The 15,305-nt window shown below is 41.5% G+C and overlaps 1 protein-coding gene across 3 annotated transcripts in view; it reads right to left on the reverse strand.

Moving 5' to 3' along the window:
* Window positions 1-7,184, reverse strand: part of SNX12 (sorting nexin 12) — a 63,074-nt gene extending 55,890 nt beyond the window's left edge. For 2 of the 3 annotated variants that reach the window (XM_027533209.1, XM_027533208.1), the window contains exons 1-4: window positions 6,893-7,184; window positions 1,999-2,094; window positions 595-719; window positions 94-184 (exon numbers count right to left, since the gene is read on the reverse strand). In XM_027533209.1, the coding sequence (XP_027389010.1) occupies window positions 94-184; window positions 595-719; window positions 1,999-2,094; window positions 6,893-7,057 (477 nt within the window). In that variant the 5' untranslated portion in view covers window positions 7,058-7,184. The remainder of the gene's footprint in view (window positions 1-93; window positions 185-594; window positions 720-1,998; window positions 2,095-6,892) is intronic. The other variant, XM_027533210.1, reaches the window with a different exon arrangement.
* Between the last annotated feature and the right edge of the window lie 8,121 nt (window positions 7,185-15,305).

Raw genomic sequence — 15,305 nt, forward strand, 5'->3', positions numbered from 1 at the left:
GATCAGAGAGAAAGAGAGGCTTAGTGTAAAAACCAATGTCATTTCAGCAGGAAAGTAGAGGGCAAGTGGTGAGAGGGGCTCCTACTGGCGCACCTTCCCAGGGACGTAGTTCCTGTCAATTGCCTCCTCCTGCAGGAACATGTGTAGGCAGCGTTCATTCTGAGCCAGTGGGTGCCCAGCAATTCTATAAAGAGACCAAGATGGTTATCAGTAGTTTTGGGGACCAGAGAGAATTCACAGAGGGGCAGGGCTGTGGATGTGGACAGGGGAAGAAGGGCAAAGTCAGCCCTGAGGGTCAAGCAAGTAAAGGACAGCAACAGGGCACCATTTCAACCATAATACTGCAGAGAGGAAGGGGACAGAGAGGTAAGGTAGGGGCAAATTCCTGGACACATCCAACATGCAATGCTTCCTCAGGCCCTGGGGTACAGGACCAGAATTCTGTTCAAAGGAATGGAGTTTTACTGTCCAGTGACCCCAGCACACAATCAGCACCACATCATATTACCCATTGCAAAAGAGCAGAGAGATGAAACATACAGAAAGACTAAGATGGCAAAAGTGGCAAAAGGAACCCCCAGGAACTTGGCTTACTTGTTAATAAACTGTTCCAGGCCCTGCCTCCTTTCTTCAATAAAGGACTCCTCAAAGATCCCTTCGTCTCCTCGGAAAGGGAGCTGCCGCTTCAAGGCTTTCCCAGGGAGTGGAGGTACTACAATCTGTAGGCAGATGCAAAATATCCGTGGTAATGCATTGTACATTTAATTTCCTATTAGGAATAGGGTCCATCCTATGCCATAGTTCAGCAATTTGCAAGAACTGAGATCATAAGAACAGTCAGGGGTGTGGAGAAAAGGGAACCCTCTTATACTGTTGGTGGGAATGCAAACTAGTACAGACACTATGGAGAACAGTGTGGAGATTCCTTAAAAAACTGGAAATAGAACTGCCATATGACCCAGCAATCCCACTGCTGGGCATACATACCAAGGAAACCACAATTGAAAGAGACACGTGTATCCCAATGTTCATCACAGTGCTGTTTACAATAGCTAGGACATGGAAGCAGCCTAGATGTCCATCGGCAGACGAATGGATAAGAAAGTCATGGTACATATACACAATGGAATATTAGTCAGCTATTAAAAAGAACACATTTGAATCAGCTCTAATGAGGTGAATGAAACTGGAGCCTATTTTCCAGAGTGAAATAAGTCACAAAGAAAAACACCAATATAGTATATTAATGCATATATATGGAATTTAGAAAGATGGTAACAAAGACCCTATATGCGAGACAATAAAACAGACACAGATATAAAGAACAGACTTTTGGACTCTGTGGGACTCTGATTTGAGAGAACAGCATTGAAACATGTATACTACCATATGTGAAATAGATGACCAGTCCAACTTCGATGCATGAAATAGGGCACTCAAAGCTGGTGCACTTGGACAACCCAAAGGGATGGGATGGGGAGGGCGGTGGGAGGGGGGTTTGGGATGGGGGACACATATACACCTGCAGCTGATTCATGTCATTGTATGGCAAAAACCACCACAATATTGTACACTAATTAGCCTCCAATTAAAATAAATAAATTAATTTAAAAAAAAGAACAGGATGGCTCAGGTCAAAAATTAATCCAACTCTGTTTCTGTAGGACAGGTTTACCATCTCAAAAGAAAGGAAATAAACTTCAAATATTCTTCACTTTCTTTAACAGTCCACTACCATCCAAGAATTTAGCTCAACTTTCCATTTTTAGCACCTATAGGAATTAAGTTGCATGATTTTTCTATCCGCTGAGTCAAGTAATAATTTTTCTTTACAATTTCTCCTGAACTTCCCACTTTCAGGTCTCAAAGGGTATCACTCAGATCCAACATATTGGGATTTGGTAGATATAGTATGTTCACCCTCCCTATTGCCTTCAAGATTTTATAAACCTATGGAGATCTCCTCTCTCAAGGGTCACACAGGGAACAGGGCCATACCTTACTATCTCGCTCCAGCTCATTTTTTAGCCATTCAAAGTCACTGTAGCGCCGTCGTACACAGGACTCCTTTAGTTTGAAGATAGGTAGGTTTGTCTACAAGGAGAAAGAATGAGAGAAGAGAGATGGTAAATAACACTCAGCCTGTGATGCCTACCTGTCACAACCACTTGAACACATCTTAAGAAAAGAAACAGCTCCTAAGGACCATGCTCCTATAACCCTTTTGAAACACCACTGGGTGAATACCAATCCTCACCACATCCAGCCTTGTCAGAGGTAGTGATCAGAAGTCCCATGCTGCTTAGAATTTATCCCACAAATAGACTTGAAGTTATACATAAATATGTGTATACAAGGGTTTTCACTGAATTTTCTCATTTGTAATAATAATAAATGTCTATAGATAGATAATTGGTTAAATAAATTATGGTACACTTGCAGAGTGGAATACAACTATGAAAAGAATGAGAAAGATATATATGTCCCAATACGGAAAGATATTAAGCATTAAAATCAAGGCACAGAACAGTATATAGTCTGTGTTTTTAAAAGGGGTATGTATATGTGTATCTATTTATATTTATGAATTAAAACATTTATGAAAAGACACTGATAATAGTGACTGACTTTGGAGAATAAAACTAGACAACTGGAATGGGTACGTCACATTTTTCACTATACAACTTGAGTTTATCATGTGCATGTATTACATTTTCAATTGAAAAGTGAATTTACGGTCCCTGTAAAAAAACAAGAGATAAGCACCTTCAAAGTATGCTTTCCTTTGCTTTTCCTGTCCAAATCCTTTCCATTCTAAAAGTCCCAGCTCAAGTCCAACTTCATCCAGGAAATCTGTCCTGACAACACTGGCTTAATTTATTGGTCTCCTCCTCTGAACTCTTAGGACACATAAGACTTTGGTATTGCCTGACACACTACTGTTTTATGCATTATGTTAGCCTTGTTACCAAAGTAAATTATAATTTCATTGAAATCAGGAGCCATGACTACTGCTGCATCTCCCTAAATGCAGATTATGCAAGTTACTCAATAAACACTCAATTGATTAACAGTGAACTATGTATCTGTTTACCCTCCCCTTATCCAGAAAGTGCAGCAGAAATAGCAATTACATTAAGTTGGTTTTCCATAGTTTGCTCCCTGATATACATCAGCTGATTCCCACATTTTAATCACTGAGAATTTCCCCAAAGCTCCATTGGCAACATGAACCTCCAACAAACAAAAAGCCCTGATCCTCACTCCTATCTATAGGTTCTAAACAGAAATAGCCAAACAAATGTATTAATACCGACTACTTCCTACCAGTCAATTCAAATCAGTAGATGGAAATAAAAGGAGCTAGTTTTTCTACTTTCTCCACAACTAACTCAGAGCAGGAAAAGGGCATTGGCACCATGCTGGAGCTTCACACATTCCTTGCTATGTTATGTTCTGTAGTCCTTGTCTGGATACTGACTTTTCAGGATCTAGGTATATAGCATCAAACAATAAAGCCAAATAACTGGCCAACTTACATTAGTTACAACTCTACTCAGGATCATGATCCCAGGAATGGCAGTGGATTGAAGTGGAATGAGAAATATGTAAAGCAGTATCTTATTAATGGAAGCAGTAGTTTCTTCAGAAAGAGGAACCTCCAGAAGGCAGGAGAGGGAGACCTCATTGTTACAGTACAGCTGACCCTTGAACAACATAGTTTTAAATCACATGGGTCCACAGATTTTTTTCAATATATATAGTATATCATTTTTGTACCTTTTGATTTTGTACCATGTGCATGTATTAACTATTCAAAACAAGCCATTATAGAGAACATTCTCAGAATCCTGCACGCAAATATGTACATGTATCAAACCATCACAGTCTATACTTTAAACCTACACAATGTTATCACTGACTCAATGGACAGAATTTGAGCAAATCCGGGAGATGGTGAAGGACAGGGAAGCCTGGCATGCTGTAGTCCATGGGGTCGCAGAGAGTCAGACATGACTGAGCAACTGAACAACAACACACAACGCTATCTGTCAATTATATCTCAATAAAGCTGGGAATAAAAACAATCATTCAAGAAAAAAAGCCATTCAGTATCTTGAGATTCTAGGTTTCCACCAGAGTTCATTACAAATACTGTGATCCCCAAACAGTAGAACCTTAACTAGTAGGCCAACAGAAAGACGTAAGGAAAAAAGTGTTGAGTAGATTCTTCCAAGACACAGTAAAACCACCCACTGTCATTTTGTGGACTTCCTCCTTTGACTTACAAAAATGCTATTCTTCCCTACCCCCACAGGATGGTGACAGTAATGGCCCTTCGTCTCAGCACCTAGCCATCTAAGGAAGGGGCTACTATGTACTAGGATACTCTCTCAGGTCCAACCTACAAACTGTATGAGAGAGACAGGATTGTGTAGTACAGGATACACAGTCCTTTGGCTCTGATCAAAACAAAATCAAGGGAAAGGAAAGAAAGAAGCAAAGTTCAAGTCCAAAGGATAACTGACATTTGAAAAGTCCCATACATATCATGTGAAGTCACCAGAACAACTCTCCAGACTCATTTCTTGCGGGGGTGAGGGGGATAGATATTCCTTCCCTGAGCTATTATTATACAAATGAAAAAAGTCAGTGCCATCTGCTTCTACCATACACAACGCCCAACTCTCAAAGCCCACTCTCTGAGCCTCATACTCCCTATAATACCTACCATGATCAGTCACTTAAATTAGCAATTTAAAACCAAATGATTTCATCAATTTCCCCTCAGAGCTCAACAAAATATTAAGTCTATATAGCCATACAAATTAACAAAAATACAAATTAACTCAAACCCACAGAATTAGGAACTGCCATCAATCCTATCATTACCATACAATTAGTAATTGTGGAAAGGCCTGATGAAAAGCTTAGTGGGTAAAAAAAACCCTGCAAACTAAAGTTTTGCAACTAAGCACTGCCAAAGACACTACAATGTAGTGGAAAGAGTATGATGGGCTTTGGAGTCAGACAGATCTGGGTTCAAATCCCAACACTGCCACTTATTAGCTATGTGTACTTGAGCAAATTACTTATATTGCATTCCTCCTTAGTTTCCTATCTGTAAAATGCTGTTTTTGTAAGGATTTATAAATTAAATCCTAGTTCAGTGCCTGACACACGACAGGCACTAGATGAACAGTTCTTGTTATTAGAAGAAGAGTAGCGAACAATTCCATTCATAATCCCTACAGCTCTTGGGTAATACATCAAGACAACGTCTCCAAAACCCCACAGCAGAGAGTTCTTACACTGAACAAGTTATGCCCAGGCCTCTTTAGGTAATTAAATTCTCTACCATTAACAGTTCCCAAGTTTTATCATATTTTGAGGGATCTAACATCCATTCTTCCCCAAAGAGATGATTTCATATAATTCTTATATAGATGAGTTTTTCTCATTTTCTGCTATTCGTGTTTCTTTCTTCAGTTTGGACTTTGCCAAACTTGGAATTTGGAGATCATCACTTCTCAGTTAGATTTCAAAGTTCAGTTGGGACAGCATACTCTCTCATTCAATTCATTCATTCAAAAATAAAAGCACATACACTCTTTTAGGTCTTCAAATGCTGTTTGAGCAGCATGCTGTCCATAGAGAATATTCTGGCCCTCTAGTCTGAGAAGAAAACATAAGGAAAATTAGGAAATGGCTCTCAACCTTTTTGCCTGTAGCCACTTCAGTGGGGGCAAAGAACCTGCAAACCATGTACTCTGCACATTCCATCCTTGCATGGTGGACTAAGAACTAGAGAATAAAGTCCTCTGTAGTGCACACTGGAAGAAGCCACTCCTAGAGCAGTACTTAAATGTCATATATTAAAGTTGACTACAGACCAAGGACTAATATAATGAATCCAAAAGGTTTATCTAGGGCAGAAAGGGCAAATGGCCATTCATATACAGAAAACCCAAATGAGAGCCAGTAAATACTGAAATAAACATTCTGGATACTTCAAATCTAAAGGGTCAGCACAAGATGAGGGCAGTGACTAACAATCCACCAATCCGAGTTGCAAGGTCAGGTTTTCCAGTGAGCATGTAGTACCTGAGAAAACAAGCACTGAACACTTCTTTCAGATGTTAATTCCACACAAGTCTGGGAAGCACTCAAGGAGCCTCCCGTTCTTATTTCTGCTCCACCAAGTCCACTGTCTCCCTTTCCTGTAGTCTCTCTTCCCTTTAACCCAGGCTTTGCTCAACCCCATCATCCACGACAGAGGATGAGATTGTTGGAGGGCATCACCGACTCGACGTGAGTTTGAGCAAGCTCCGGGAATTGGTGATGGACAGGGAAGCCTGGTGTGCTGCAGTCCATGGGGTCACAAAGAGTAGGACACGACTGAGCAGAACTGATCATCCACGGAGACCTCATTAGGAAGAAGTTGGGCCTTCCTGATCCCCTTCCTCAGACTGACTTCCCACAACCTCGTTTTGGGACCCCGCAGCATATAGCTTTGGCTTTCCATTCCCCAGCCCTCTTCCACTCTTCCTTCCCTCCTTCTGTTGCTACAGTTCTGATTCCTACTTCCTGGAATTCCTCTCCACCCCCACCGTCTCCAGCCATGCTTCCTTCTTGCTCCTGGGTACTTGTTTTCCCTCAGGCTGGTCATTGGGCCAGGAGTTCCCCCTCAGGAGTTTTCTGCATCCTCAGGCCACAACCTTGTGTGCAGACCTCTCAGCAAACCTACTAAGCCCCTAACCCCCAAATGACCCCTCAAGTGTTTCCTCCACCGTTAGCCTTCCCAATGGCAGTCTTTCCCCCTCCCCGCCCCCGCCCTTCCCGCCCAGCCGCCCGGTCCTCCCTCAGCTGTCTCCCTCACCCCGTGACTCACCCGCATGCGAACCTCATAGGTGGTGAAGCGCGCGCGGCCCACGCCCACCGTCTGTGGATTAAAGATGTCGATCTCCAGGAAGTTACTCGGAGGCCCGTAAGCGTCGGTCAGGTCCTGCGGCTTCGAGTTAAGGCGCCGAGTGTCAGCTACTGCCGTGTCCGACATCTTTCCGAAGGAGAGACCCAGACCGGGGAAAGGGGGGGGTCGGGGGACAGAGGCCGAAGACAGAGAGCGCGCACGGCCCCTCCCGCTTGCAAAATAACCAGCCAACCCACAGACGGCGGCGCCGCGCACGCGCGCCCACGCACGCACGCACGCACGCGCACGCCGCCACGGCCAAGGGCCCGGAACCCTGAATAGTGGCTAAGCTGACGGCCTGCACTCCTGTACCGAGAAAGCATCATTCAGACTTCCGGGCAGTGTGTGTGTGACTGCCCCGGAACCTGCATCTCCAACACGTATTCCCCCAGTATCCTAGGAAGGACTACAGGGGAGGTCCGCCAATCGCTGCTCCTCAACCCAAGAAATTGTTTTTATATTATGCATCCATCAGCAGTGGGCACTTCCCCGCAAGCTGGGATCCTACAGTGATAGGCCGAAGCTCCGGGACCTGAATAAGTCCTGGTTTTGCGCGAAAATAGAAAGGTGGTCTCCCGAGGGTGGGGTTCCAACAATATTAAAAACGTAGAACGCAGCCTGGCCACTTGTGCCACTGATAGTTTCAATTCATTTCACACGCAGTTGAGCACTCAGTGAGCGCTACTTATGATGCCAGGAAAGCGACAAAAAGGAATAGCATATGCAAAGTCATCCAGATAAGAAGCTGCACAATATTTTTAGACAGTTATCACCAATTCAGGTTGTGTTATGGAAGTGCTTAGAGAGGTAGCCTGGCTGGGGATGGTCAGATGAAGATGATTGTTGTATATTAAGCAAAGGATCTTTGGCTTTATAATGTAGGCAGTAAGAAACCACTGAAGGATCTTCAATAGAAAGAAAAAAAAGACACAATCAGATTTGTGTTTTAGAAGGATTATGTTGCAGGCAACATGGAAGAAGATGTATCGGAGTTGAATGTGACCAATTATGAGTATCTGCAATAGTACTTGGAATCAGGTGGTGGCGGTGGGAGTGGAGAAAGGGGAAGACAGAAGGCTGAGACTGAGGAAATAAAATAGGTAGGAGTTGTATCTGATTAGATATGGTGGTTGTAGGGCCTAAATGTGTGAGCTATGGACTTAGGCTGCCTGGGTTTAGATCGTTGCTTCCTAGCTATACAGCCTTGACATGTTATCCAACAAGTTTTCCTCTTCTGTAAAATGGAAATAAGACTAAAAACTACCTCTGGGGCTTTGGTGAGAATTAAATGAAATAAAATATGTGCAAACAGTAAGTGTTCAGTAACTATTAGCTATTATTACTATTTGAGGGAGAGAGAGAAAATAATAAAATGACTCCTAGGTTTCTGAGATAGGTAACTAGGTAGATTGCTGGTGAAAGTGAAGTAAAGTGAAGTGAAAGTTGCCCAGCCACGTCCGACTCTTTGTGATCCCAAACAGAAGCCTTGTGTACTTTTTAAGTTTATCCAGTGACTGCTCATTTCTTGCTATGCAGTGAATGTGAAAGTGTTAGTAACTCAGTCAGTCGTGTCTGACTCTTTGTGACCATATGAACTATAGCCCACCAGGCTCCTCTGTCCATGGGATTCTCCAGGCAAGAATACTGGAGTGAGTTGCCATTCCCTTCTCCAGGAGATCTTCCCGACCCAGGGATCGAACCTAGGTCTCCTGCATTACAGGCAAGTTCTTTACTGTCTGAGCCACCAGGGAAGCCCAGATTGCTGGTACCACCAATCAAAACTGGCATTACAGAAAGAAGAGTGAACTTGGGAGGGAAGACAGTGAGTTCAATTTAGATGAATCTGGGGTATCTATAGGACCTCCAAATGTTCAGGAAGTGGTTGGAAATACTGGCCTGGAGCTCAAGGATGTGATTAGGGCTAGAGATTTGGGAACTATCAGCATATAGTGTAGAAAGAAAAATGTGAAGAGGCAAGGACAGAATATTTAAAAATTGGTGAAGGCATGCAATGTTGATGAGAGTGTAAATCCATATAGTCTTTCTGGGAGGCTAACTGGCAGTATATATTAAAAAAAAAAAAAAAAAAAAGCCTTTGACCTCAAGAAACTCGTAATACTGCTTGTCTCTGGAGAACAGAACTGGAAAACAGGAATCAGGGACAGCAGAGAGAGTTGTTTTTCATATTCATTTCATTTATGTTTAAGTGCTTTTGTATTAAAAAAAAATTTTTAATGGGAATTCCCTTGTAGTCCAGTGGTTAAGACTTGGCTCTTTCACTGCCAGGGCCCAAGTTCAATCCCTAGTCAGAAAACTAAGATCCTGCAAGCCTTGGGGGCATGGCCAAAAAAATTGTTTGATGTTATTTATCAAAACTTTTGGCTCAAAATTTTCACCTCAATAGTAAAACTCACTGTCTTGTGTAAATGGCCAAATTCAGGGTTCTCCCATGTATCCATTTAAAATAATGTTCTTATATTCATTGATATGGGATAATGCCCACAAAAAAAGTGGGGGAAAGCTGGTTAAAAAAAAATATCCTCAATCATGATGATCGACAAGAACAAGCGCCTTATGAAAGGCAACAAAAAGGAAGCCAAAAAGAAAATACCATGATTGAAGCTAACATTGATGTCAAGACTACTGATGATTATTTGCTTCATCTCTTCTGTGTGGGTTTTACTAAAAATGCAACAATCAAATTTGTAAGACTTCTTATACCCAGCACCAGCAGATCTGCCAAGTTCAGAAGAAGATGAAGGAAATTGTGACCCGAGAGGTGCAGACAAATGACTTGAAAAATAAATTGATTCCAGACAGCATTGGAAGAGACATAGAAAAGTCTTGCCAATCTATTTATCTGTTTCATGAAGTCTTTGTTAGAAAAGTAAAAATGCTGAAGAAGCCCAAGTTTGAATTGGGAAAACTCATGGAGCAACATGGTGAAGGTAGTAGTTCTGGAAAAGCTATTGGGGATGAGACAGGTGCTGAAGTTGAACGACCTGATTGGTATGAGCCACCAGTCCAAGAATCTGTTTAAAATGCAGACTTTTAATGGTGACAAATATAAGACCTTATTTGTGAAAAAAGATACTGTAATATGATACCACTTGTATTACTGTATGTTGTTGTTCATTTGCCCAATTGTGTCTGACTCTTTGTGACCCCATGGACTGCAGCACGCCAGGCCTCCCTGTCACTCACCATAACCGGAATTCTGCCCAAGTTCATGTCCATTGCATCAGTGATACCATCCATTAAAATGCCATGTATTACTGTATATGATATATATAATAATTTTTAAAGACCAGAAGGTTATAAATCAAAATGTTAGTGGTAGTTACCTCTGTGTGGTTGTAGAGTTTCACTTTTATGTTTTTAGTTATAATTTTCTAAAGGATCTAATTTTTAACAATAGGTGAAGTGAAAATGAAAGTCGTGTCCGACTCTTTGTGACCCCATGGATAGTCCATGGAATTTCCCAACCCAGGGATCGAACTCAGGTCTCCCACATTGTAGGCAGATTCTTTACCAACTGAGCCACCAAGGAAGCCCTTTAACAATAAATATGTATCTTTTTTCATCAGAAAAATAAAAAAATAAAACTGTTTATAGTTGGGAAAAAATTAGAAGACAGGCACAGGAAGAGAATCTTGTGAAGGAAACCTAGAAAGGAGTTGTCAGAGAGGTAGAAAGAGAACCAGGAGACACTAGTGATCTGAAGGGAGAGAAATAAAAAATGTTTCCAAAAGGAACAAGTAGGTGGTAACAATGTTTAATACAATAGAATGGTCAAATAAGACCTGGAAGATGTCCACTCAGTTTAACAATTATCTAAAGGTGAAAGGTTTGGCAGAGCACTGGAAGTAGAACCCAGATTGCAGAAGATTAAGAACTGAATCAGAGGTGAAGTGAAAACGTTTAGTAGAGACTATTCTTTTGAGAAGCTTGCCCAAGAATCCAGGAATGTGGTAGATAGAAAGCAATACATTGACAAAGAAAGATTTGTTTGTTTTGTTTAAAGAGAAAGGAGATTTGAATATGTTTAACAGCTGTGGAGGGGGGTAGAAGTTTATAGAAAGAGAGAAGTTGATTACTGGGCTAGTTAAATCCTTTGCAGTAATAATGCAATTGACAGCTGTTATCATCTGGTTCCTGCTATCATCTGGCTCCCATACACACACACACACACACATGCAGAATAGAATAGCCAAGTCAGATCTCTTGGCAAACAGGTAACATCAGAGTGTGATGTGATAGCAATGCCTATTTTCTTTTCTGTTGGGTCTTTTTGACTGTGTTCATCCTTTGTCAAAAGGAATCCAGAGTTGGGGGGAGGATAAGAGAGAATTTAGGATCCTCAAATTGGAAGGAATCTCAGTAGTTCATCCTCCTGTCCACAGGCAATACTTACTTTAATCAAACATACATTTATCCATCTTTCTGCCCTTTAACTTTTTTCAAAGGAGATTGCACAATCTCTGAATCAGTCATTTGCAACAAGAGTGACAAGAACTTCTTTTTAGTTTCTCTTCAGCCTGTCCCGAGGAATTGGCACATCAAGAACACCTATAATTTGGAGTGTTTTTGTTCTTGGGAGCAGGGGTCTAGAACTGCAGGGAGGGAGTAGGGGAAAGGTCTGAGTGCAAAACAGGTAGTGGAGAGAGGAAATCCAGAAAGTGGGACTCATGACACAGTCTCCTCCAGGCAATGTTGGCCCAGAGTTTACCTACCTTCTTATGATGCCCTGCTGTCTGCACACATTCATCCAGCTGCCTACTACCAGTAGTGATTTCTCCCCTTGAAGTTCATTTAACCCTAATTTCACCTGGCACCTCCCTAGGGATCACCTCTACTTTAACTAAATCCCTTCTAAAAGTTGTCAGTTCCCTCACAATGTTAATGAAAAGTTCTTTAAATACTCAATTTGTCTATTTGAGTTGGTGATTGTGTTTATTTTACTAAAGTGTCTCTGGATTGCCTAGGGGTGAGGGCTATCTGGGGAAAAGTGGTGTGGCCTAAGTGTGTGTGTGTCTATGCGTGTTTATCAGGTGTTAACTAAAGACCTAACCTTTAGCTGACAGGAGGCTGGCCTCCAACTTCCATAAGGGTGTTTGTTAATTATTTAACAAATTATCTAGCAACAATAAGACCTGGAAAGATAATAATGTTGTAGTTAGCCAGCCTTCTTTCCTTAATAAAAGCTAAGATTTATTGAATACATACTATATGCCAGGCACTCTTTTAGGCACTTTATATATTTTAACTCAGTTAGTTAATCCTCAAAATAATCCTATGGCATAGGTGCTATTTTTATAGCTGCATTTTACTGATGAGGCACAGACAGATTAAGCAATTTGCCCAAAATCACACACCTAATGAATGGTAAAGCCAGGATTTGAACCCACACGGTCTGGTTTCTGAGCCCAGGTTTTCAACCTGCCTCACAAAGATTCTTTTAGCCCTATATATCACCATAAAGGGAGTAAGATGAAAAAAGAATTAGAAAATGAAAAAGGGCAGAAAGACCAAAAAAAAAAAATGGAATAAGGGGTAGAATTTCACTAACAACAGCTTAGTAACATTCTGGTGTAAATTGCCTGCTCCTGCCTAGATGTTCTTCATCTGCCCTTTAATCTGAAACTTTTTGTATTGAATTCTATATTCTTAATGCCTATGGTAACTTCAAGATTATTTAATTTCTGTCCATCCTTCAAAGCCCAGTGCAGGTCCCACCTCCTCCATAAAACCTCCATATTCATCCAGTCTACAGTAAGCTGTACTTTTGAAATTTTCTACAAACTTATAATCTGTAGTGTTCATTTGGCTCTGATTCACATTTTTAATTAGTTTTATACTTATACATGTCTCATCTTACCAACCATACTGTAAACTCCTTAAGTGAAAAGACTACAACTTTTATTTCTCTTGCATCATGTATCCCCCATAATGCCTAGCATGGCGTATTGCAAATAATAGGCACTCAGCAAATATTTGTTGGTTGACTGATTGATTGGGAAAGGTCAGGGACTACATCAAATCTTGGTTAACCCCTGCATCATTTAGTGAAGAACTATGCACTCAATGTGTACTCAATAAACATTAATGATGATTACAAAAATCATTCAAAATGTCTTTATAGAGTTGCTACAGTGTGTAGAGAATGGGCGCTGTGAGGATAGAAATTAAATAGAGTATATAGCTTCTACCTTTGAATAGCTTAGTCTTCTCTTACTACTTCAATGCTCACTATCTCCTTTCTCTGAATTCCTGCTTTCATTTGAAGTCAGAAGTGAAGTGAAGTGAAGTCGCTCAGTCATGTCCGACTCTTTGTGACCCCATGGACTGTAGCCTACCAGGCTCCTCCGTCCATGAGATTTTCCAGGCAAGAATACTGGAGTGGGCTGCCATTTCCTTCTCCAGGGGAAGTTCCCAACCCAGGGATCGAACCCAGGTCTCCTGCATTGTAGGCAGACGCTTTACCGTCTGAGCCACAAGGGAAGCCCTTTGAAGTCAGAACTATCACTCAATTGTTTTCTCCCCCAGTTTGATTCCCAGCTCCTTAAAGGAAATGGATAACACTGTGCTGGAACCATAATGGAATCACAGAATTAGGAGGGACTTTAGAGCTTTCTGTATTGTCAAACTTCCCACCCAACGTGAGAATCCCTTTTGCAACGGCCCTGATTCAGCCCTTATTTAATTATACCCTTATGGTATCAAGAATTAACCAAAATAAAAAGCACAGGAGGAAGAGTAGGTTCAGGAGCTAGATAAGGAGTTGGATTTTGTCTATGTGTAGTTTAATGTAATTGTTAGGCAACCAAGTGGATACAAACAGCTGAAATTCAAGTTTCAATCTCAAGAGAGATATGAGGACTGAAGATAGAGACTTGGAGTCTGGAGCGTGGAAGTGGTAGTTGAAAAACTAAGGTTGAGTAAGACTGTCAAGGACAAGAGAAGAAAGGAGCCAAGGACAAGGTCTCTGAGAATTCCTCTACTTGGAAAATTAAAAGAGAAATCAATGAGGTGAGAGAACTGAGAGATAAAGAAGAGTTTTAAGGAGAGACTGGTTACCAGAGTCAATAGAGGATGGATCAATGAAGTTAGAAAGGATGAGACTAAGATAAGGTTATTTGATCTGGTGATTAAGAAGCCAGACCTTTGATCACCTTGAAGAGAGCAGTCTCAGTGAAGTACAGTCTATTTTGACTTGCTCTTATTATTAATACTTATAATGCCTAGTTCAATGCCTGACTCAATACATATTTGTTGAATAACTGAATAAATAAAATGGTTGGAATAACTATAGTTCCTGCTAAAAACAGGAGGTGATGGGAAAAAGCAAACAAGTTAGCCTTTTTTTTCCTCTGAAGCAAGAGGAGGATATGGGTAATAATATAGAGAAATGTTAAGGTGAAAAAGAGAGAAGTTGAGGGCTATGATTCTTCCTCCCAAAATATAAAGTAAGCTCATCTGAGAATCTCTCACAGGTTTGGTGGAATAAGCCCTCAACAACAACTATAACGGAGAAGGCAATGGCACCCCACTCCAGTACTCTTGCCTGGAAAATCCCATGGACGGTGGAGCCTGGTAGGCTGCAGGCCATGGGGTCGCTAAGAGTTGGACACGACTGAGTGACTTCACCTTCACTTTTCACTTTCATGCATTGGAGAAGGAAACGGCAACCCACTCCAGTGTTCTTGCCTGGAGAATCCCAGGGACGGGGGAGCCTGGTGCGCTGCTGTCTATGGGGTCACACAGACTTGGACACGACTGAAGCGACTTAGCAGCAGCAGCAGCAGCAACAACTATAAACTTTGGACAAAATACACACACACACACTCTCTCACACACACACTCACACTCACACACACACACACACACACACACCTGAAAACTCCAGAGAGAAAACAAAAGTAGGCAAACACTGGACAGAGGTTGGAACTTGGAAGAAAGGGACAGCATAGGCCAAGGTTCCTACTTTTTACAGATTTAGCCTGACAACAGGCTGCAGTCACCAACCACATGGCTAAAAGTACAATAGAAAACCATCCTATTTCTAGCCTGAAGAGCCAGAGGACAGGATCTGGGGAAACCACAGTCTCTAGAAAGTGAGGGAATAGATCAGAAAGAGATCCTGAGAAAAGGAGCCCTAAATTATCCGTATAAATTCCTCTCAAGACTTATCCTAAACCATGCATGCACAGGGCAGACTGAAAGCAACTTTCATCTAAGATAAAAGAACGGAACTGAGATTTGAGCTGCCACCCATCACAGGCAAGGCAGGGTTTTTATTTTTAATTTAACCAAGTTAATTGCCTGCTGAAACAAA

Source organism: Bos indicus x Bos taurus, chromosome X (genome assembly GCF_003369695.1).
Source record: "Bos indicus x Bos taurus breed Angus x Brahman F1 hybrid chromosome X, Bos_hybrid_MaternalHap_v2.0, whole genome shotgun sequence".
NCBI classification, from domain to species: domain Eukaryota; kingdom Metazoa; phylum Chordata; class Mammalia; order Artiodactyla; family Bovidae; genus Bos; species Bos indicus x Bos taurus.